Raw genomic sequence first — 23,539 nt, forward strand, 5'->3', positions numbered from 1 at the left:
ACGTTTGGCCTTTTCAGAATTGATTTATACTTGTAATATTGTGAGCTAGTACTTATAGTTCTACCCTTGATTGTTTTATTGAAGTCAGCCTGAAACATTGCAATTGTTTCAATGAGGTATCTTTCCATTCATTTCTATTTTTTGTCTGTTTACGTTGGTTTTTATTCAAGCATTGCTCAGTTATACGAAGAACCATTAAATGTGGAATCTTTCTCTGGTAAATATGACTTATATTAAATTAAAGTATATTGACTACTGGTGTTAAAATGCCAACCAGCTGACATATATGGTAAACAGCAGTAAACAACATAAATTATTCCATTTATGTTTAGGATCTATGACTTTATTTTGCACATTGTAGTGCATAGATCACAACTTAATGCATTTTAATTGTACATGCTTGTTTTTGTATAAATTCTTTTGGCAGAATCAGCTATATTTCCATTGTTATCTTCATTAAAAAAATATCAGATACTTACTCCAAATCAGTTTGAAGATGCTGATCACAGTCGTAGGAAAAGAGAAATTAAAACCGAGATTCAAGATGTAAGTTTTTTATTCAAATTCTGTTTTTGTCCTTGCTTTTCATAACTGCTTGCAGCTATCATCTGTTACATTTGCTATGTAAAGGATGTAAACTAGGATACTAATTGTAAAAAATTATACAAAGTCATAGTTCTACAATATCTGAGATGTTGACTTCAAAGTTGGCTGTGCAGACCTAAATTTTTCACACTATTTAAAATGGGTTTCAGGGGTGTCAAACACCAGAAAAATGCCATAAAATCTTTGTTTGTTTTATTATACAGTAAATTTACTAAAAGACTGTTTACTCGAAAAATCCTCCATGAGGGTCTTTGAAATTTTGCATGTCAGTTTAGCAGGCTTTGAACTACCATTCCATAATATGCCATCAAAAACCCATGATTCAAACTTTTTTAACAGAGGCCCAAAATAAACACTAGAATTTTTGGTCTGAAAAACCCAAATTTAGTTACTTTCATGCTAATTTTTAGCATTATTCTGCAAGCAACCTGGGACATTGAAGCACACCAACTGCTGAGGTAATTCCCAGGCTAGAAAACAACACCAACCATGCTGACTTCTGATTGTTCTAAACATGTTTTTTTAAAGCCTTACGTAGGAGTACAACAAAATCATAGAGATCTTAGTTTTAAGTCTTCGGCTCCTTTAATTTGAAGTATTTATGAAAATTTTGATTCTTGAAGCCAACACAATTGCGAATACTGTATTACATTAAAATCTGTTACCTGTTTTCTCAAATATAGTCCAATCTTTCAAAAGCCTTCATTTTTTCAAAAGTCTTTCAATAGTGTTTTCCTGTTAGTTGTGGTCTTTGACTTGATCCGATATTCTTTGTTTTGTCAAAATCTGACAAACAGCTTATAAGTACAAAAACTTCTATTTTGCAAACATTTAAAATCAGCAAGGATCCACCAATTTGTAGGTTGCGCGAAAACGGGTTCGACGAGTCAAAAAGGAAAAGAACGACTGCTTTAGATAATGACATTTTAGAAAATTAAAATATTTTTAAGGTGTTTTAAATTTCCACCAAAATTATACCGTTCAGTTTAGGACAAAAAACTTGTTGCAAATTTATGCTCGTATTTGGCGTCTCCCAGTGAAGTGTATTACTTAGACATTTATTTAATTGCAAGTCAAAAAAGCAGAAAGCAAACATATATACATACATCCAAAAAAATCCTCGAGAAAACATATGTTAACAGTGTTTGCATGATTGGATATTATCTAATTAATTAATTATTATCTAATGAGGATATTTAATGTGTAAGTTTAATTTACATTAAAGTATAAATTACTGTATATTGAAATTGCAGTTGACTCAAACTTATCTAAGGAATTTAAATTGAAGTATAACATTCTATTTAAAAAGGTAGCTGGAGTTAATCTCCAAGATGTTTACTTTACTTTCAACTATGATGGAAAAGAATACATCCTTGATCTATCCATTTATCAAGAGTTGTTGCCACGTTCTTTCACAACATCAAGCTACTCTAAACATGGACGATTGCAGATGAACAAATCTACAAAAAAGGTTTTAAATTGTACAGTTTATAACATACTCTGTTGCTTACATGTAATTATTTTTTACAGTATCCAATTGTAGTACAAAAAGATATGTATGTTATAATATGTATGTTATAATATCATTTTGGTTATATTTTTTCCAGGACAGAAATAATTGCTACTACCAAGGTCATGTACGCAATATTGACAACAGTCAAGTCTTTATGAGCACTTGTAATGGATTAAGGTAAAATTAGGATTTCATATTTAGAAATTAAAACTATAATCAATCTTTAAATTTTAACTCATAATTCATATTAACACTGTTAGATTGCAGTTCTGAACTGCAACAAGATAGTGTTATGAGGGAGCGCTTTGGTGCGTCCCCAAAAGGCTGTGTACCATTTAACAAAAACCAAGGGGTTATTTATGAGGTCTCATGCCAAGATGGCAGCTTTACATACATTGGGGAAACCAAACTCTCTCTTAGCATAAAAGAACCTAAAGGAGATGTCTCCAAGAGATATCTCCAAGATCATAAAGGAGATATCAACATAAAATAAAAGAGTGTTGCATGTGTACATTTAGAATATAAACAATGGACGTACAACTTCCTTCATTCCTCAAAAAAATCAATATTTTGCTGCAGTGTTCTAGTATTTTAATCATTTCTTCTACCTGCATAGATAGAGAAATTTTCACCGACTATTGTTTTTAGTGGTTTTTAGTGTAATTATATTAATGTTGTTTTAGCGGTTCCATTTTTTTACCTGATGACATTCTACTGATTGAACCACTAAAAAACAACAAAGGCCAAGCCATTGACAACAAGCATGTTGTCTATCGCATGGATGATACAAAAACAAAGCATAACATATCTTGTGGAAATAACAACGAGATAGATTATGCTCATGCCTTTGCTAATGATCTGAGGAAAATGTCTTTTATGGGTAATGATATGACTGAAAAACATGTCTTAAATTTCACCCTTTCCAAATATGATTTATAATACTTTATCTGAAACACAAACATATTTCATGTTTAAATTTATTTTTGTAATATAGAGTCTAATTATGACAAACAAAAACGACACAAAAGGCTGACAAATGAGGAAAAGAAATTTGTTGAAATGCTTGTTGTCGTTGATAATGCAATGGTATGTTTTTCAAATTAAAATTTTATGTTTAACATGTTTAAAATGCTCTTTACAGATTAACCTCTTAATCTGGGACTTGCTTAGATTGCTTTTTTTTTGCTTATTCAGGCAAATAAATTTGCTGACCGAATTGAACTTGATGGCCATGTAAAGAATCTTGAAAATCATATCGACGGCTTTTATCAGAAGTTGGGAATTCGCATAGTACTCTCACATATAGAAGTTTGGAATGATTCCGATCCAGTTGATCTTTCAACAGACGTCGGAGAGGTGAGACAATTGTCAGAACTGTATACGTTTTATCTGTATATCCTTTTGCTTTTGAAGCATTCATTGCAGAGTAAATTCGACCTTAGTCATTGCTCAACATTTTCCAAAGGAATCGTTTAAATTGTCCCGGGCGTAATGTAAATAGATCAGAATCTGGTTAATCTGTGATGATATGATAAGATTACCTGCAAATAGAATGCCGCATAGAATACTGTTTTGTTTACGGAAATTGATTATGTAACGCAATGCTTTGCTAAGACGATTTATGTAAACAAAACAGTATTCTATGCGGCATTCTATTTGCAGGTAATCTTATCATATCATCACAAATCTATTCTGAACCATTTTGTAACCAGAGCATTGTGTCAGATAAACAAGGGGGTTGTGAAAACAAAACAGGTTGTAATGCTTTAAATAGATCGTAAAAATTGGTTCTTGATAATTTGTTCCAGATGATGAGATTTTACAAATAATGACATCAGAAAAAGTGAAATTATACTGTTAATTCTTATCTGGTAAAAGTGATCTTGTTTGTATTGCTTAAGTAATCGTCAGTGACAATTTATTTACTTTGAGTTATTCGAAATTTAGTGTTGAAAATAGATTCGTTAAACTAGTTTTTACTAAGCCTGTTTACACGGCCACTTTCATAGTGTTTTATATTTGAGAAGACCAGCCTTGAAAATGGGTGATTTTTTAGCTGGTAACACTCTGTGGTTCACATGGCCACCACTAAGTGCATTAGTGCAATTATTTATGGTTTAATGCAGCCTCACAGCAAACTAACATAATAATGACACAATTGGTCTGGTGGGAATATGTAAAAAACATGATTTCCAGTGTTAAAAGTACCCAATTACTAATTTAAACACCAGTGTCATAATCTAGACGCAACGAGCCTGTAATCACACCTCATAGCCAACCACGTATTAGCATATTGACAGCAGTGCTCGAAAAGGAATAGTTTTCCAACAAACAAAGCCAAAATAGCTAAAAATGAAAAACAAGTCACCACCAAAAACAACTTGAAATTGTTAACTGTACTTGTATAATAACTTAATAAGTCAACAATAAACTTCTCATAAATTAATACTTTTTCCATAATTCTTACATTGTGAAGTTCTTTTAAGCGTTTACTAATAATATCTTCAAACACAGACAATTTCAAACTAGTTAATTAGTTAATATATTAGCTTCAAGTAAATTTTCAACCGTAACTTGTTTCCACAATTGTTTTGCATACAGGTCCTGGATGCCTTCTTAACTTATCGTCAGGATCGTCTTTCCAATTCATCTGCGGATTCACCATGGAGATACACAGACAATGTACAGTTGTTGTATGGTCGTGACTTTGATGGAACCACTATTGGTAAGGCACCGGTCGGAACAATGTGTACAAGTCAGTCGGTTGGTGTTAACCAGGTAATGAGTCAAGTTAAGCAATCACTACTAACATCTTAACTAGTTCAGCATACTTCAGTATGGCATCTTAAAGCTAACCATTTCCATTCAATCTTAAGAATGGCTAATGTTTTTATGTTGCTTGTTTATCAAAACTTGTTTCTTTCTTATTTTCACTTTCACATAGTTTACTGACAGTACAGTAAGCACATTTAATGACAGATTAATTAATCAGTAATGACACCATTTGCCTGACATCTTCCATGGGTCAAAATCATGAAAATTTAGGTCCTATTTGTAACTTAAGCCCTTGTGAACTATAACTAGGGGAACTTTAGCGAAACTTGCTCTATATATTTTGGGTTCTTGATATTAAAATAGTTTTAGTTCGAAAATTTTATGTTTACCTGCTATTTAATGTTAATTTTACCACGTATCAAGGATCATGGCAAAGCGAGCAGTGAAGTTGTCTACGCTGCTGCGACAATAGCTCATGAAATGGGCCATAATTTTGGCATGTTGCATGACACTACAGATTGTGTGTGCCCACAAGATGCACAATGCATAATGGCATCACTGATTGGGTAAGTAAGAGTTTTAACACCTGTGATGAAATCACTAATAAGGTATGTAGTCCTAATTATTGTTGTTATAAATGAAACATAAGTGGTAACTTGCTTGTAATTTTAAACTTAAATTAATTGAAACTAACTTGATGCTGTTGTCTTATTACTTTTTGTTAACAAGAAGTTGTTCATTGTCCTTGGTTTAATGTTCTCAGGGTTACACGCCTAAAAGCATTATTATTTTTTCATAAATTCGAAATTATCAAAATAGAAAAGATTGTTCGATGCCATCATAAATAGCAGTAAACTAATTTTACCTGCTTGTATAAATACTTTCCGTTGCTATAATACAATGACTACATGATAGTTCATAAACATTACGGGCACTGCATAACTTTTTATTGGGTGCAATAATTTTATTGTTCGTATTCTCATTCAGACACAGTATTTTATCATATTGACTTACCACAATTTTATTACATTGATTTTAATCTGAAAGTCAAAATCTCAGGTATGGATCCATAAGGGATTGGTCCTCATGCAGTAAAAGCTATCTTGAAGACAATCGAAAGTTCGGTGGACAGAATTGTCTTGTCAATGTACCGGAACCTGACAAAATATATGGTGGACCAAAATGTGGCAACGACATAGTTGAAACTGGTGAACAATGCGACTGTGGACCACCTGAACATTGTCAAAGGTATTTTATATCCTGTGTGTGCATGTACAGTTGTACACTGCATATTTTTGTTAAACAGTTAACATATATATTGTATAACAATTATTTGATGTATGAACAAAAAACACATTATAAGCAACATATTTTTTCAGCAAGCACTGGTTACATTTGCAATGAGTCATTGGTTTCTGTATGAATTATGTCATACACGGAAACATCAACCGTTTATACGTATTGTTGAATCATAAAGTATAGGTATTTTATTTTAATGTAAAATGCACCATCTACATTTACAAAGCATCTGAATTTTAGAGCAAAATGCGTAGCTCTTTTGATATGAATCAATCTCTTGTTACATCATGTTACCTTTTTCCATTTTCAGCCGATGTTGCAATGCTACTTCATGTATGCTTCTACCTGGGGCAATATGTGATACCGGTACTTGTTGTGATGATTGTCAATATACAAGAGCTGGAACAGAGTGTAGAGGTACCAACAACAATACCTGCGAGCTTCCAGAATATTGCTCAGGAAATTCTCCAAATGTAAGTGCGAAATAACATATGATGTTTTGCATGTGATGTGCATCCATGCAAAGTATGAACATGAATATAGTATTTGCTTGGTAAATCGTTGGCTCTGATTTACAGCTCGCTGTGAAAGCACTAACTGGTTTGGGCGAACCAAGTACCAACCTATGAATTAAAAAGGCTGGGGTTCCATTTTAGAGTAAAGATGTTAATGTTTTAGCCATAGCATTGCAAGCCATCACACTTTGTAACAGCAACAACAGCTTACCGACTCTAACTTTTCTTCCTTTAGTGCCCTGGCGATATGTATGCAGAAGATGGAACGCCTTGTCTTGGGGGAACAGCTGCATGCTATGAAGGTGTCTGTCTTACACACGACATGCAATGTCAAATTACCTGGGGTGAAGGTAATGTTTCAGCCTAAACAAAATCTTCTAATTCAGGAGTTCATTGAAAGTTATACAACTTTGTTTTTCAGGAAGTTCCAGTGGTGTTGACAGGTGCTATACTCTAGTTAATAAGCTAGGAAATGACAATGGTAACTGTGGTCTTGATGGTGCTGAAAACTTCATTAAATGCACAACTGAGTAATTATTAACCTAAAAATTATTTTAACGGAATGTTAAAATCTTCTTTAGAGTATTTTATCTTTTACTATAGTAATAAATAGTGCATTTTGGTGATGATGTTACAGAGTTAAAAATTTCTAGAAATGCAAAATGTGGAAAACTACAATGTCAAGGTGGTAACACTAGACCTCTGACTGGCACTACCCGAGTGGCATATCGTAACACTTTTTCAATTGGTGGTGTAAAATACGAATGCAAGACCGTTGCATCGCTAAGCTCTGCTGATGTTAGTGACCTTGGTGTGGCTCGATCAGGGACCATGTGTGATACAGGAAAAGTAAATTTATCATGAATTTTACTAAAAAAAATCCAAGAATTCTAACCCATTGTTTATTGTGTTGTATTTTAATTCAGTTTTTATTTTTAATTCATTATTGTAACTACTAAATTGTACTTTTTATTTTGTATGAACAGTGTCGTTTAATGCAGTTTTTGTTTTGTTAAAGGTCTGTGACAGTGGAGAATGTAAAACATTAGAACCTCTTGTGTGCACACAGACATGCAACAATCATGGGGTGAGCTAAGCATGATTTGCACTAATCAAAACCCCTTAAATACTAAACCAGCGGTTTCAGATTTACTTTGCAGCCCAAGCTCCCTGCCGAGCGAATAATTATTTTCCCATCCCTTGCACCATTTAGTTGTATAAGAAAAATGTTTTTTACTTAATCTTCCAAATAAAAGTAGTCCCAAAAATCTGAGAAACACCGGACTTAAAACTACATGGTCAATGAGTGGTCCCCAATTTTCAAATCTAACTTGTGGCAAACCAGCATTATACAAAACGCAAATAATAACTTCTTAAAACTCTGTCAAACAACACGACCATTAAGCAAGAATAGGCCTTCCATGCGGTGAAGGAATGAAAGATGAGAAACATAGAAAAAATTGATTGTAAATAGTGTGCAGAAACCGTACTGTCAATGGCGCACTGAGTGGTTCAAGTGCTAGCCTCGCATAAAAAGTAGCTGATGTTCTGAGTTCGATACCTGTTGGCTCAATACTGTTGTAATGCCCTTGGGCAAGGCATCAATGGCACTTGCTGTTGTTTAGTAGACCTGATGGACAGTTCAAAATTCGGGCAATACTACATAAAAATAAAAAAAATGAAAGTGTGTGACAATTGGAACTTGCACAAAGGCTAGCTCAATAACTAGGGCTCAAGTGATGAAGAATCATCGTCAGGTTTTGTTTCTTCAGCTATTTGCAGCCTGACGTATACTCAACAGACGGAAGTTGAACTAAATGTTGGTGGTATGAAACATATCTGATCTTTAATTTTGATCTTCTTTAAAATACAAACAGCGCTAATGAAGCACAGCAACAACGCATAGTGTTGAAGCGCAGTGTACATTGTTTGTACAACTTTGACAATATGTAGACAACAAGGTTTAAGATATTAAGCAAAACAACTTTAATCATGTACTGAATTCTGCATGGACCAGGTCAGCTTTTGAGTAAATACAAAGAACACGATCTCACTAGATACTACTAATTTTTAAACTGATGCGTATAAAACATTAAATTTCTTCCAACCTAAACAGCTGAGTACAAACCCTCAACTACAAGTGTCGATCTTGTTACAAACCACTTATATCTGGCATGCTCACAATGTGACGCAACACTCAACAATGACGTCACCGTCAATATTGGTCCAAACGAGTAATTATGGTAAATTGAGATGTAAAAGGTTTAAGTCGTGCAAAGACTTTTCTTAGTCCAAGGATAAAGATTATCAAGCCATACCAAGACCTCAGGTACAATTAATCAAATAAGTATACACCTCTACAAATTACTTCTTGCTTCCCCAACTGAGAACCTCTGTCCTAAAAAGTAGTGGTGCCAGTCATGATTTAGTAATTTTAAACTTACCAGGTTTGCAACAATCGTGGACATTGCCACTGTGATTGTGGATGGTCACCTCCAAACTGTACAGTCAACAGCGGTGGTGGGGGAAGTGTTGATAGTGGGCCTGCATGTGCTAACAACAGTAAGTAAAATTACTGTGTTTTTTATCTAGATATTAAACTTCACAGGCTCCAGATCTTATTGTAATTTTACTACTCGATGCTGTTTCTGTGCTGTTTTTGCTGAAATTCATGGTTATTTGTACTTAAACTATATGCTTACTAGCTTGTGGGAATATCATTTGTATATTCTGTAGTAAGTGTTTTCAATAAGGTCCATTCAGAGGCAAACAGTTCCTTGCTAATTACTGAAGCGTAGGTATTTTCAAAATTGAGTATTATGGGTTGATCAAAAAAGTGTTATGTAGAAATTTCATTCACGTAAAACCATATTCTGATTAGATATTTGTCAGTAATAATGTAGCTTCATGTATGATCATCACCACAAAGTTTGCTGACCTTTGGTACATTTTCTTTTTGCATGTTTATCACCATTATATATTATTTCAGAAATGCTGCAAATTGTTGATGACAAATTTCCGTGATAAAATATTACTCATAAATATTAGTCAATGGTCATGAATAGTAATATGTGTTGTTACTTGAGAACAAAAATCATATTCAGTCTTAACTTTTGATTAGCTGTAATTTTAATTATTTTTGGCTTCAACTAAGTCCTAAAATTTTTTTAGCTAGAAGCTATGGTTTCCACTTGCTTTCAATGTCACAATATCTATGTAAAATGCGCATGTACGATTAATATCTATCACACTTATTTAAAGCATATTAAAAAAATGTTTTCAGAAACCTCTGACAACAGCAAGGCTTTCATAGTTGCTACTTCTACTGCTGTATCGAACAGCACTGTAGGAAATGACGGTACTATTTCTGCCACAGTTTCATCACATCATGGTAAGGCATGTTTGCTTGCAACTATGTTCAACACAAGTTTATTTCATTGCAAGGATAAAAAAATGGTTATTTTGCCTGGGAAAGTTTTATAAAACAAACAGAGGCATACCTAAACGGAGAGAAAGTGACAAGCCACAACATCTGTCCGCAGGCACAGCAATTTGGGACACCAAATGACGTCAGAATGTTTCATAATACTTACAAAATAGCAACTGTGTTGGCGATGTAGGTTCCCACAATACAACATTGCTAAGGAATAGTTAAAATTGCATTTGATGATGCCATTATGGTTTGTAATTTCGTTACACATCTGTTGCAGCTGGTATTAGTATTAGTATTATCATATATTAAATGAGCACATAAAAGAAGTTTGAACATGTAAGTCGTTACAGAACACATAAACATACAAAATTGAATGCAATGATTGCTTTTGAATTTTACCAGTGAATTGTGAAAGACGAGGTCACCTTTTATCTATTGCCTCTTTCATTATGCTTCTCTTTTCAACTTATTTTGAATAAGAGCAGACAATCCTCACTCAACAGAGATATGTTGTTCGCATGCGATCAAAAATGATGGTTAAATTGGCTTACACAAAAGTCAAGCCTTAGCAAAGAATATCATATGTGAGACATCAAAACTGAACTTGAAGAGAATGCATCTGGTACACCCCGTCATAGTGATACAGCCTTGGAAATTTAAAGTAGGGGTGTACAATTCACCAGATTAACAAGCATTGCGTTGAAATACACTTTATTTATAGTAATTTTTGATGCGTAAAAATACTAAAAACCCAAATTTTTTGCACATTTTGGACTTGCAGGAATTATGGAAAATGCAGGAATTACGAAAACTCTACTATAGAACACAATACTATATATCACGCACACCTTCAGTATTCATTTTTGATATTTATCGTGGGGCGCTAAAAACTGTAGCTATGCCTCTGACCACAAATATCATCAAGTTGTTCATAACTTGCATGTTGATTGGTTTTACCTATTTTTGTTATATTAATAATTATAGATCATATTGGGGTATTCATTGTAATTATGTATCGTTCAGTGGTGGTAATGATGTTTTATAAATAGAAAAATTGTCACCAGCCTGCAGTATTGTACTGTATAATTAACTCATATTATGCACCATTCTAAAACTCAATTTTTCTGTTTTGTTAATGACAACAAAGTATGACTAAGTTATAAATCATTCATTATCTTTTCATTATAGCTGATGTTCAGATGATTCTGCTGATAGGTCTTTTAGTTGTTGTCATTCCACGTTTATTTGGAGTGAAGTCTCATGTCTAGTGTCGATTTTTCGGAGGTGACAAATATGTTCAGTTTGTAAAAGCAAACGGGTGACACACACCGCATTGTGTTTACTTAATCGAAGATAATTTTTGTAACGATATCTAAACTTTAACAGATTGCTCCGAAATATATTTTCCCAATAGATGAACTTTGTTACAATGATGTAAACTCTGTTTCATAAAGGTGTAATTAATTTCCATAAAATTGCACTTATGCAAGTTTTACACGTCCCTGTTCCAATGAAAACTTTACTTTGGCGGCAAATGATAATTAATCAGTAGTCCGTCTAAAATGCTAATAATTACAACTAACCCTATTAAAAGGAGATAATTGTATGATGTAAAACAGATTGTGACCATGTGCAATTAAGCGTAGGTACAATACCGTTGTCACTTATGTAAGTATAAATTTTTTCATTAGATATAAGTTACAATCTGGGCTGTTCCAGTCTTTTCATATTTTTTTAATTCACCAGTCGTAGCTTCTGCTAGAGTTTCTTGAACTGCTTTTGTAATACTGAATTTTGTCAAAGACTTTTTGTTAATATTTTTGTGTATTTTGCATATAGCATATGTATTTAGAAAAACTTTGAGCTTTTTCTGTGCAAAGTTTAGGCTCACTTGGTTGAAACAACTGCTTAAATACGTTGCATTCGGTAAACAAAATACATTTGCATTTATCAAATTGTCAAATATTCCCTCATTATATTAAATTCGTTTTTCCTTTTTGTCATGCACTTTACATTTTCAATACAATATGACACATCAGTATAACAAAATTTATCTATTGAGAACATATAAGCTATTGACAAAAAGTTTGTTGAGGGTTTTCCAATTAGTTAAAGTCTGAAGGTTCAGATACCGTCACGAAATACCTTGGATGGAGCAAGCACGGTGCAGAAAATGTTTATCAAGCATAATGAAGTAAAGTCTACCTCATTTTATTGTTTCAAAATTTTTCCTTGTTCAATCGTTCAAATTTACACACAACAAATTTTGGTTGACTGAAAGAAGAACTAGAGTTACCGGTACTAGAATTAAAATCAAATCAATGGTATTAGCAAAAGATGTTTACAAATTTCTTTATTGGTACTTGTTGCAGTTGGCACTTTGGTACTTGTTGCAGTTGGCACTTTGGTACTTGTTGCATATTGCAATTTGAAACACAAACATAAAATGAACACTAAACATCAACTAACCAGCAACATTACAAAAGAAGTGCATACAAATTGTAGTATGCAATATTTTAAAATGCTCTGTATCCCTACACATAGCTAAAATGTTTTATACAACACATTATGGCTGAGCATATTAACTTTAATTGCTCTCTATTGCTATAAAAAGTCAAAATTTTTATAATAGCACGTTACAGTTTAGCTTATAAGCTTACAATGAAAAGATTTGAGTTATAAAGGAACTTGAAAACTATATCTAATCTTAAGGTGGAATTTCATGAACATTGTGAAAGGTTGCGTATTCAGCCAGCAGTATAAGGAGGTAACAAAACTATTTCAGGAGAGGCTACCGTTAAGTGCTGGGTAGTACACCATAACCAAAATGGTATCTCACCAACAATTTGAATAGTAAAACTACACAGAACTTCTTAAATCTGCTAAAGAATTTGAGAAAAATTGATATTTTTAACTTGAAAGTAGACTCTGGAATAACTGACAGAGATCAGTTAAAAATCTTTGGTACATGCATATTTGTGGGAGTTAAAAAACAGGAAAAACAAGACAAGCACAAAAGGCTCATTTGAAATTTTACACTAAATCTAATAAATAAAAATAAAATTTATCAACAATCGCTGAAACATCATTTATTTAAACACATTGAAGCATATCAGATAGCATTAAATCTTCTATCTGTCCCAATGGCAGACAAGAACAGTGCCTGAGGTTTGCTGGCAGATGGAAGTGGTGGTATTATGGATTTATTTTGATCCTGATCCTGGCTGGGTGGCTGTGAAGACGGAGCATTAAACTGTTTTACTGCGGGTGGTCTTGTTGAGTTTGTGAGGGGTCTCAATAGTGGTGGCCAACTTTTACATAGGGCTGTTGAATAGAATGAAACCAAAAATATTCCCCTACATTTAGATGTGGAACAAGAACACTCATTAGAATTATCAGCAGAATCATCTGAGCTTCATCTGCAAGAAAAAGTTAACGAATAATTTATAGTTATATTTTATTGACGTTAACACAACACAAAGAATGGTTCATTTGAGTTAGTTGGACAGAATAGTAGTGAAGGCTGGTTTTTCTGTCAGTAACAATATTATTGCCATTAATACGAGGAAAGTAAGGGTAACCAATACTCCAAAGCGATCAAAAATAGAAATAATTGAAACCTGTGAACTTGTCTATTAACATTATGAAATATTTCAAATCATCGTGATCATATATATCTGCATTTTAGCCAAAACACTCGTTACAGCAACGGCAACAAGAACGGTATAACAAGGAGCTCATAAAACTCCAGAAAACTGTGAATGCAGTTGCAATACTTAAAAATTAACACACAATGTGCCCACTTACTGCTGCTTGCACATGCAGACGCAGGCCCACTATCAACACTTCCCCCACTACCACCTTCGGAAGCACAATATGGAGGCGACCATCCAGAAACACAGTGGCAATGTCCACGATTGTTGCAGACCTGACAAACATTGATGTTTTTAGTCATGATTGAAGCAATGAATAAGATCTAAGATAGTTTCATTAGTTCAAATGAAACTTAACTTACTCCACGGTTATTGCATTTCTCCGTGCACTCAAGAGGCCCTAATGCTTTGCATTTTCCACTGTCACAGACCTTAAGAAAAAAAAACAATAATCATCGAAAATAAAAGTGAACATAAAGCAAAGATTTTTGTTAGTATTGTAGTAAAAGAAGCGGAATTAAAATGCAACATAAAAGCAAGTGAAATTTCTTAGGTTTTGAAATAAAATATATGACAAACTTACTTTTCCTACTCCACACATGGTCCCCGTTCGAACCAGATTAAGATCACTAATATCAGCAGAGATCACCGACGCAATAGTCTTGCATTCGATATTTCCGCCTCTAACTGTTAAAGTGTTACGATATGCCAGTCGAGTTGTACCAACCAGAGGTTTATCATTTCCACCTTGGCACTGTAGTTTTCCACATTTTGAATGTCTAATGATTTTTATAGATAATTTTTTTAAAAAGATGTACTGCACAGAAATTTTTGATTAAAATTCTTCTTCAAAAACATTTACATCATAACCAAAATTTATACGTGTGGTTAGTATTGATTAATTATTTATTACGATTAACACCTTCAACTAGGTTTTAAAGTTTTGTTAGGTTAGAAATTACTCATATGGGCATATAATGAACTTCCCAGCTTCATCAAGGCCGCAGTTACCATTTGCATCTGCTAACGTATTAACTTGTGTATAGCAAGTATCAACACCACTGGAACTTCCTAAATAATAACAAAAGCTTTGTAAATTTTAATAAACTTCGAATTTAAGTAATTGACTGTGTAAGAACAAAAAACTTTACCTTCACCCCAGATAACTTTACATTGCATGTCGTGCGTAACACAAACACCTTCATAGCATATTGCTGTCCCGTTGAGGCACGGCAGGCCATCTTCAACATACATATCGCCGGGGCACTAAACAGAAAATAGCCACAGTTAGTACACTAATGTTGCTGACACAAAACGTAATGGCTTGCCACTACTACAAATCAGTCAACTCAGTTGCGATGTGCTGTCCAAATATTTTTTGTCTTGGTAGCAAAGTGGTTAGGGAACTGGGCTCGCAATAATACGGCTCATGTTAAGTGTTCATTACATAGTGACTCCGCTGATGTAATGCTCTTGAACAAAGCATTAACAGGGATTGTTCCTGTTTAATGGACCTGGTAAACAGGTTCAAATTCAAGTAACGTGATATAAAGAATTTAAAAACCAAATAAAAAATGTGATGATCGGAATTTGCATAAAGGCTAGCTCAGTAACTGGGACTTGAGAGATGAGTATCATTGCCAGGTTTATGTCATGTAAAGACTTTCCTCAGTCCGAGGGTAAACATTATCATGCTGTACTTTTCTTTGACTAAACACTTCAACATCTTTACTGTAAAGTACTGTCATCCCGCTGCAACAGTAGAACTCGTTAAGTTTGGTTTGGTTTATTTTCTCAGTTTGCCTAATTTTTCACACTTTTGTTGACCTTGGCAGAATTGTGTGTATTCCCATGTTTGCTAGTTCATTTAATTTACCTTTGCATAAATTGACAATTAAAATACTTTGGTACTCTTCTCTTACCCTCACAAAGCATTTTGCTTGTTTAACTAAGTATTTTGTTATAGACTATGCATAAATGTAGGCATAGTTAATCTCTGATGTCACTGAACTTAATTGATCAACGCAAATGTGCAACCAATTGCATGTTTATATAATGCATAAATGCAGAATGATAAATGCAGGAATGCATAAATTGATTATTATTGATTGCAAAAATCTCATAAGTCAGTGTGTTAATATTTGTTTGCATAATTTTGAATATCATCTAATTCGGCATTTTTTGGTTATCCCCAGGAGGTTTTGAATTAGCCATAATATTTTCAATAATATTTTGCCACAATAATAATATAATATTAGCCACAATATTTTGAATCATGCAGAACATCACGTGTTATTTTCACACTTACATTTGGAGAATTTCCTGTGCAGTATTCAGGAAGCTCGCAAGTATTGCCACTGATACTTCTACATTCTGTTCCAGCTCTTGTATATTGACAATTATCACAACAAGTACCGGTATCACAGGCTGCCCCAGGTAGAAGCATACATGAAGTAGCATTGCAACATTGGCTGAATATAGATGAAGTGATGTAATAAGATAATGATAATGAAAAAGGCTACGCAATTCACTCACAAACAAACATGCTTTGTAGACTTAAAATGTGGTTCTTACACCAAAAAAGTTTTAAGTGCATGAAATAGTTCAGGTGGGTTGCAAATCAAAGTCAGTTTATAAGCGTAGGCAAAAGCATGTTGATTGAGTGATGCTTAAAATATAATTAGGATGCTGTCGATTAAACAATTGATTTCAAAATTGTTTTAGTTGGTATTAGTGTGGACCTGTTTTTCGAATCAAATACAGTACTTCTTCGACTATTTGGTTTAGCTGGGACAATTTTTTTATAAATTTGATAAACAAAACCAAGGATAAACAAAAAACGGAGAATTGAATTCCTATATTTAAGAGATAAAACAATTATTTTACGCTTTACATTCCTTTGGAATATGATGCTATCTATAAAATATTAAGATACATTGTACAATTTATTTTTTAATAATGAACTGCTTAGGTATAGCAATGTCAATGAGAATAGGCTATATCAGACACACAGTATAGTTATAGATGCAAGAGGCTTCACAGATAGTTTGTTTTAATGTATTGTTGTACAGTATAATAACGTCCCATCAACGGGCCACCAAATAATCTAACGCCAGTTAAATGAGGTAAGAATAACCAAGAAAGCACTGGCCAAGCTATTTCAACTACTACTAAACTAAACTAAACAACTACTGTCAAGAGCACCGATTTGCAGACAACAAAATTAAAGACTAAATAAACGTATTAATCGGAATCTGCAGTTACTTTAACTTTAGAATCAGGGCTTGAGCACACAAAAAACATTGGTAAGTTAAGTTGTGCTAAATTGAATGATGAACAATGACCAGAATATTTTGTATTTTATTTTTGGTTGTGATTCCAACATTACCACTAGTAAACAAATGTTTGTCAGCTTTACAAAGCTCAAGTGAGCAAAAAAGTGAATGTCTAATAATCAGTAACAAGAAGAGCATAGCAAAGGAGTTAAGTAAAAAGTAGTTTGCAAAAAATAAACTATCATGTAAGTTAGCCGAGTTTTCTTCGCAAACAACTAAGACAAGCTGTTACTTTGACCATAATTGTGGTTTGTAAATTCTATTTCTGAACCATTAAAGCACTTTCCTGTCTTGTAAGCCGAGTTTATGCAGGTCTGTGGCCCCTTCAGATTGAACTATACATATCAATGAGGCAGGAATGCATTTTATGTCAAATCACCAGAAAAATTTGAAAATTCTGCAAGTAATTCAAAACAAAAACAATACTTTCTCGTATCTTTATCGTATGTTTTCCTCCTTCACTAAATATGGTCGTGGTCTTAGTTTTCACAAATTTTGTTATTACAAACCCACCGTCTAAGCTAAGAACTGATGATGAACAATCATATCATATCGGCAGTGTAAATTTCCTGTTTTATCTTTGAATCGATATAATTTTCTTTTGTGCTTACCAGTGTGTGTCAGACAATAGGATATTGCTAAATAAAACGATGTGTACACCGATTTGGTATAGATGCATTTGTCTTGTAACATTAAGTCTTACTGCAACTCATGTAAATGATTGAAAGCCAAAAAAATGGCTGTAGTTGGACCATGCTGAAATAATTCATAAACAGTATATTTTGACAAACCCCTTAATTTGACATTCTTAATTTGCACTGTACATGCACACACATGATATAAAATACCTTTGACATAGTTCAGGTGGACCACAGTCACATTGTTCACCAGTTTCAACTATGTCGTTGCCACAAATTGGTTCAGTGTATATTGTGTCAGGTTCAGGTACATTGACAAGACAAGTCTGTCCACCAAACTTTCGATTATCTTCAAGATATTTTTCACTGCATGAGGACCAATCTCTTTTGAGTGAATACCTAAAATTTTGACTTCAGGTTAAAACCAATATAACGCAGTTGTGGAGCAAAACGACACTAAAGCTAGTCATAATATGAAAATAAATTAAAGTTTTCAAACAAAAAGATAAACCGCCTTCACTAGTGTAAGCAAAACATCTCTGTAAAGTTCTCCACAAATGCAATTGCCGCTGCCTTCCAAAAACAGAACCAGGTAAGGCACAGGGTCCCGACAAAGTCTCCCTGGAGTTTATATTCTGTGCTGACCCGGCCATGAAGTCTTTGCTGCATAGTTTCTTATCTTCCTGCTTGCGACTTAAATCTCCAATATCTGGAGAAGGGCTCTTGTATCTCTGTCCCAAAAACTAAGAAGTCGCTAGGAAACCCAAAGATCAATATATGTTTTGTGTTTTCCCCTCAAGATCTTTGAATGCATAAACTACACCCATGTTGAACCCATCATTTATACCCGGGATCAGATTGAGTTACGACGCAGGTTGTTAACTGCAGACCAGGTCAATCTTATGACCCAGTGTATCGGCGTATTTATAGCTACAGACTAACAGAACCAATTGTTATTCTTCCTCACTGGGCAACAAAGCCATTTTCCATCTGCTGCACCCAGAGCTTTTTGCCTCAGCAGATAAGCAAGCCCAACAACTAAAATGAAGACCTACAAAACTATCTTGGGTTTGAGATCCAGTGGCTTAACAGCTTGCAAAACTACATCGAGCGTTTCCACACAAATCTGTACAAATGGGTAGTGGAAAATTCTGTAGCTTGTGATTGTGGTGCCGAGAAGGAAATCAAAAATCATATTATACCCAACTAATCTATATATCAAGCTCACTGCAGAATACTTGGCCTGCGACCTTTAGATGACAGCATGACTCAATGGCTACTTTGTTCATGTCCCGATATCTGGTCGGTTGATCAAGTAACATCACGACTGGTACGTCATTTAAGACAGCATTGAAAAACCTTTGCTTTCAGTTTGTTAATTATATTAAAATGATAAGACTTCCAACCATGTAGCACTGAGAGCGTTAAACCAAGATCATGAACAACAAAACAAGATACTATTAACAAAAAGGCTTTAAGATAGCAACAAAAAATGAGTAAAAGTAATCCAGTTCATTAACTTGAAAATTACAAGCAAGTGTATACCACACACAAGCAAAGATAGATTAATAAACAACAACATTACATATCTTACATACCTAATTCGTGGCGCCATTAAACATTGTGTATCTTGTGCGCACACACAATCTGTAGTGTCATGCAACATGCCGAAATTATGGCCCATTTCATGAGCCATTGTCGCAGCAGCATAGGCAACTTCACTGCTTGATTTGCCATGATCCTTGATATGTTGTAAAATTAATATTTAATAGCAGGTAAACATGAAATTTTCAAAGTGGAATCAAAAAGCGATGTAAATTATAAATATTGTTTTTGCTTATATCTCTATGTGCTCAGTTACAAGTATCATAAAAATCAACTCAGTAATGTACATGAATTGTTAAACTGTGCAACATAAAATAAATAATAATAATAATAGAATAATGTAAAGGCAAAAGTGCCCTTCAGTGTTCATGGTAAAGAGAGTTAAAAAGTAGTTATGGCAGTTGACAACACATACCAAGTTTTGCTGAAGTTCCCAATTTCATAATTCACAAAGACGTAAGTTTAAAAAAAATGACAAGAAAATAGATTTATTAAAAGAAAAATAGTTTATTAGGGAAAGTGGTGTTTTATTTCAAATAGGACCTAAATTTTCATGATTTCGATTCATGGAAGATGTCAGGCTAATTTTGTTAGTGCTGTCATCAAACTACATGGAAGTAAAAACATGGAACGAATAGGGATGAGCGATTCAGAATCCTCAACTATCCAAACCAAAACGCCAATTCAACCTAGAGATCCAATGATATGGTTTTCAGGGCCGATATCGATTCTGGTTATTTAGTAAACAAAAAAAACGACAACTATTTGAAACGTGTTAATTTGTAGTAGAACAAAAACCATTGATGTAAAATTTTGAACAATACAAACCCATAACCCTTAAATTTTTTGAATTACTTTTATAGACTTATCAAACAGCTTGTGTTTAAATGGCTGGTGAAAAGGTGCATCCAAAATCTTACAACATTAACACATAACAGTAAAGGGAAATAATTTAGAAGTTAAATAGCTTTGTATGCAAAACTTTCACTGCTGCTGTTTGGCTTTCTGTTCCTGCTTTGGCACTTTATAACTGGAAAAAGACTAAGTATAACTGGACTGGACGGGACAAAGCTGGAGACAGGAAAGCACCGTTTCTGGAGTGAGCCTAATTAAAGTTTTAAAGTTCTAACATCGGCCGCTGGATTAAAAATGGCTGATCCAGTTGACATTCCTTAAATAAAAATTTGTCTTCCATTTTCTGTCTTCAATCGCAAGATCACATATTTTTTTGTGGTTATATAAACTGTAAAGCATATGGTCAACAGGTCAATCGTGCACTACATGCAACAGGTTGTGATACACTTAATCGCAACCACTGTGCACACAAAAAAGCATTTTCCCGCCTGAAAGGAGCATGGTTTCAAAAATAAAGGAAAAAAGGCAATCTGTGCTGCAATTTGCATGCTGTGTGGAACAAAAATTGCAATCATTAATGTCCATTGAATGAATAAAAATATGAATACCAGTCGGAGTATAAACTTGTTGTAATGGATGTATTGTAACCGTTTTGAAGTTCAAAGTTACTGCAGACTATGGTATTAAAAAAGGATAACTTTTCAACTAATTACCTATTTCTGTAGAGAGACAAAAATAAAATGCTAATCATTATTGCATGATAAAATAAATCCACCAGCAAACAATGAGCAGGAAAAAGCAGCAAATCCGAAAGGGTTGTAATGTGCAAGAAAATTTTAACCAAATGAATAATGGTCAGAATAGTCACTAAACCCAAAACACGACAATCTTTGTTATCGCAATTTTGCAACGGGCTTGGCAAAATACATAAGAGTTTTAATTAAGAAGATGTTTACCTGGAAAAACAAGCTTTATCTCTGATTTCGTTAGACTTCTGTGTAGGGCTCTAAAAACCTGTTCAGACTAAGCCGAGGGCAACATGCTTGGTGTTTTTTTTCGAATAGGAATTACCCTACCAGTTTTCGTGTTTCAAGATTTCAGAAAAAATAGATAGAAATTGGTAAAAAAAGAAGGAAATGTGTGTTTTTAGGCCCAAAAATCTGCTTTTGACTTTTGGTCCGTGTAACGGGAATTAGAGATAAATTATTTTTGCCATATTCTAGTGAGAGATAGTCTCAGGGAAGCCTAGTTTACATGCAAAATTTCAAGGATCCCCATGCAACGATTTTAAAGTAATTAAATTTTTAGCAATTTTGTAAACATTTTGTAAACAGCATAATAACTTTACACAAATACTGTTAAGTATTGTTAAGGAAAACATTTCAGATTAGGGCCCGGTGTTGTGGATTTGGAAATATTCCAGAATAAAACCATATAAGGAAATTAACATTCTGAATTGGCCATCCGTAGAAACAGACAGAAAATTTGACAACATTCAATCATTCTTTAGATGGTATGAAAATAGTTAATACAGTAGAATCCGCTTAATATGACCATTTTGTTACGGTCTTTAATTTAGTCATAAAAAACTCTCCCTTTACTATGACCAGTTTTCGTATATTATGACCTCTTTTTCCAATTTTTCAGATTTTTCTATCATTATTTTGTGTCAATAATGCAACTTGACAGTGGCAATTGAACCACTTTTATTCTCATTTCATTTACTTACGTTCACTTTAACGTTACTGCTTAACGAACTAAATTCTGACTTTGGTGTTTTTGTCATTTTTTCATAACTGTATCAATCCTGGTGTGGATAAACATTACTGTAGCAGTTTCGGTTATTGTGACCATTCTGATATAATAACAAAAATGGTCTGGTACCAAGGTGGTCTTAATAAGTGGAGTCTACTGTATTAAGATACTAATTCTGTATTAAGACACTCAATTCTGTTGAACATTAAAAGACAATATACTTGATTCACGCCGCCGGACTCGACGAAGCACATCGATCCCAGTGATCCTATACCAATAGCGCTTCCATTGAAGTCACGACCATACAACAACTGTACATTGTCTGTGTATCTCCATGGTGAATCCGCTGACGAATTGACAAGGCGATCCTTACGATAAGTTAAGAAGGCATTCAGGACCTGTATTTTAAACAATTGTAGAAACAAGCTGCTCTTGTAAATATACTTACAGTTAATTAACACAAAAGGCTTATTAGAACTTTACAACGTAAGAATTGGTAACGGAGTGTTAATTTATTAAAAGTTTGTTGGTGAATGCTTAATGAAAATTCTTGTAACTAATCTCTTCTTATGTGAAAAATCTTAGTAGTTAAAATCAGGAACATCAAACATACAGCCTGTAAGATGGTTTACTCCGGCCTCAGACTTATAGAGAATAAATTTTCTAAAAACGTTAAAAAATATTAAGTGCCTAGTTCCTATGAGGAGTTATGAATTTTTAAAAAATAGCTGAAATACTTCGTTCAACTACTAATAGGCAATCAAAATAAAGAAGAGAAGGAATTCCGCAGTTTTCAAACATAGAGCGGACTGACTTAATAAGATATCACAAAATAAATTTTAGCTTTAACTTTAGTATAGCTAAATGATAATTTTGCTTCATCACCTTTAAGACGTTGTTATGATTGTTATCAATTGTGACACATTACCAAACTGTCCTTGAAATAAAAATAATAAATAAAAAAGCTAACACACAGTGCAAAGTTTTTCAAGAAAATAACCAAAGTACCGGTATTGTGTTAACAGAGAAGAATGCAAAACCAGTGTGCTTGGTATGTAATCAATAAGTTTATATGATCAAATGTGAATAATATAATATTCGGTGCCACAATGAGATTCAGCACAAAGAAAAATATATCCATTTGCAAGCATAAATAAGAAAACTTAAGATAAAAGAATTATTTGCTTGTTTAAAGAAAGAGCAACCCGAATTTATTTGAAGTCATTAGGTCAATTGCTAATATTATTGCCAACTAGTTACAGGCTATGAATGAATTATGTCATGTTCACTACCTCCTCGAGATGAAATGCAGTTACAGGCATCATACTTGGCTGAAATTAAAAACTGGAAAAGCAACGATCGTCATGAGGCAAAACACAACCACCAGACACCTCATCTCTCACAGGTCGTTCTCTCACCATGCAATTATCTTGCAGAACATCAGTTTCAATATCAACTCAGCATAGCGCCAGAAATGGAAACTTGTTTTTAGTTCTTCACAGTTTTATCTAGTACGAGCCATCAGTGCACTACCGGACTGAAATTGGGAGCTTTAGT

At 33.8% G+C, this 23,539-nt stretch overlaps 2 protein-coding genes across 4 annotated transcripts in view; one reads left to right on the forward strand and one right to left on the reverse strand.

The window, feature by feature from the left end:
• Positions 1–23,539, forward strand: part of LOC143469986 (disintegrin and metalloproteinase domain-containing protein 12-like) — a 25,024-nt gene continuing 1,485 nt past the window's right edge. Inside the window, exons 1-17 of one of the 2 annotated variants that reach the window (XM_076967807.1) lie at positions 1–217; positions 428–546; positions 1,916–2,077; positions 2,214–2,296; positions 2,803–2,999; positions 3,114–3,205; positions 3,314–3,475; positions 4,721–4,897; positions 5,318–5,460; positions 5,954–6,142; positions 6,504–6,666; positions 6,944–7,058; positions 7,130–7,238; positions 7,362–7,557; positions 7,727–7,795; positions 9,156–9,270; positions 9,992–10,099. In XM_076967807.1, coding sequence (XP_076823922.1) covers positions 112–217; positions 428–546; positions 1,916–2,077; positions 2,214–2,296; positions 2,803–2,999; positions 3,114–3,205; positions 3,314–3,475; positions 4,721–4,897; positions 5,318–5,460; positions 5,954–6,142; positions 6,504–6,666; positions 6,944–7,058; positions 7,130–7,238; positions 7,362–7,557; positions 7,727–7,795; positions 9,156–9,270; positions 9,992–10,099 — 2,305 coding nt within the window. In that variant the 5' untranslated portion in view covers positions 1–111. The remainder of the gene's footprint in view (positions 218–427; positions 547–1,915; positions 2,078–2,213; positions 2,297–2,802; positions 3,000–3,113; positions 3,206–3,313; positions 3,476–4,720; positions 4,898–5,317; positions 5,461–5,953; positions 6,143–6,503; positions 6,667–6,943; positions 7,059–7,129; positions 7,239–7,361; positions 7,558–7,726; positions 7,796–9,155; positions 9,271–9,991; positions 10,100–23,539) is intronic. The other variant, XM_076967808.1, reaches the window with a different exon arrangement.
• LOC143469988 (disintegrin and metalloproteinase domain-containing protein 12-like) overlaps positions 11,958–23,539 on the reverse strand; it is a 16,218-nt gene continuing 4,636 nt past the window's right edge. For both annotated transcript variants that reach the window (XM_076967810.1, XM_076967811.1), the window contains 10 exons: positions 22,204–22,380; positions 19,366–19,508; positions 17,978–18,166; positions 16,103–16,265; positions 14,946–15,060; positions 14,757–14,865; positions 14,378–14,573; positions 14,157–14,225; positions 13,949–14,069; positions 11,958–13,560 (listed from right to left, as the gene is read on the reverse strand). In XM_076967810.1, coding sequence (XP_076823925.1) covers positions 13,436–13,560; positions 13,949–14,069; positions 14,157–14,225; positions 14,378–14,573; positions 14,757–14,865; positions 14,946–15,060; positions 16,103–16,265; positions 17,978–18,166; positions 19,366–19,508; positions 22,204–22,380 — 1,407 coding nt within the window. In that variant the 3' untranslated portion in view covers positions 11,958–13,435. The remainder of the gene's footprint in view (positions 13,561–13,948; positions 14,070–14,156; positions 14,226–14,377; positions 14,574–14,756; positions 14,866–14,945; positions 15,061–16,102; positions 16,266–17,977; positions 18,167–19,365; positions 19,509–22,203; positions 22,381–23,539) is intronic.

Source organism: Clavelina lepadiformis, chromosome 9 (assembly GCF_947623445.1).
Source record: "Clavelina lepadiformis chromosome 9, kaClaLepa1.1, whole genome shotgun sequence".
In the NCBI taxonomy this organism is placed as follows: Eukaryota; Metazoa; Chordata; class Ascidiacea; order Aplousobranchia; family Clavelinidae; genus Clavelina; species Clavelina lepadiformis.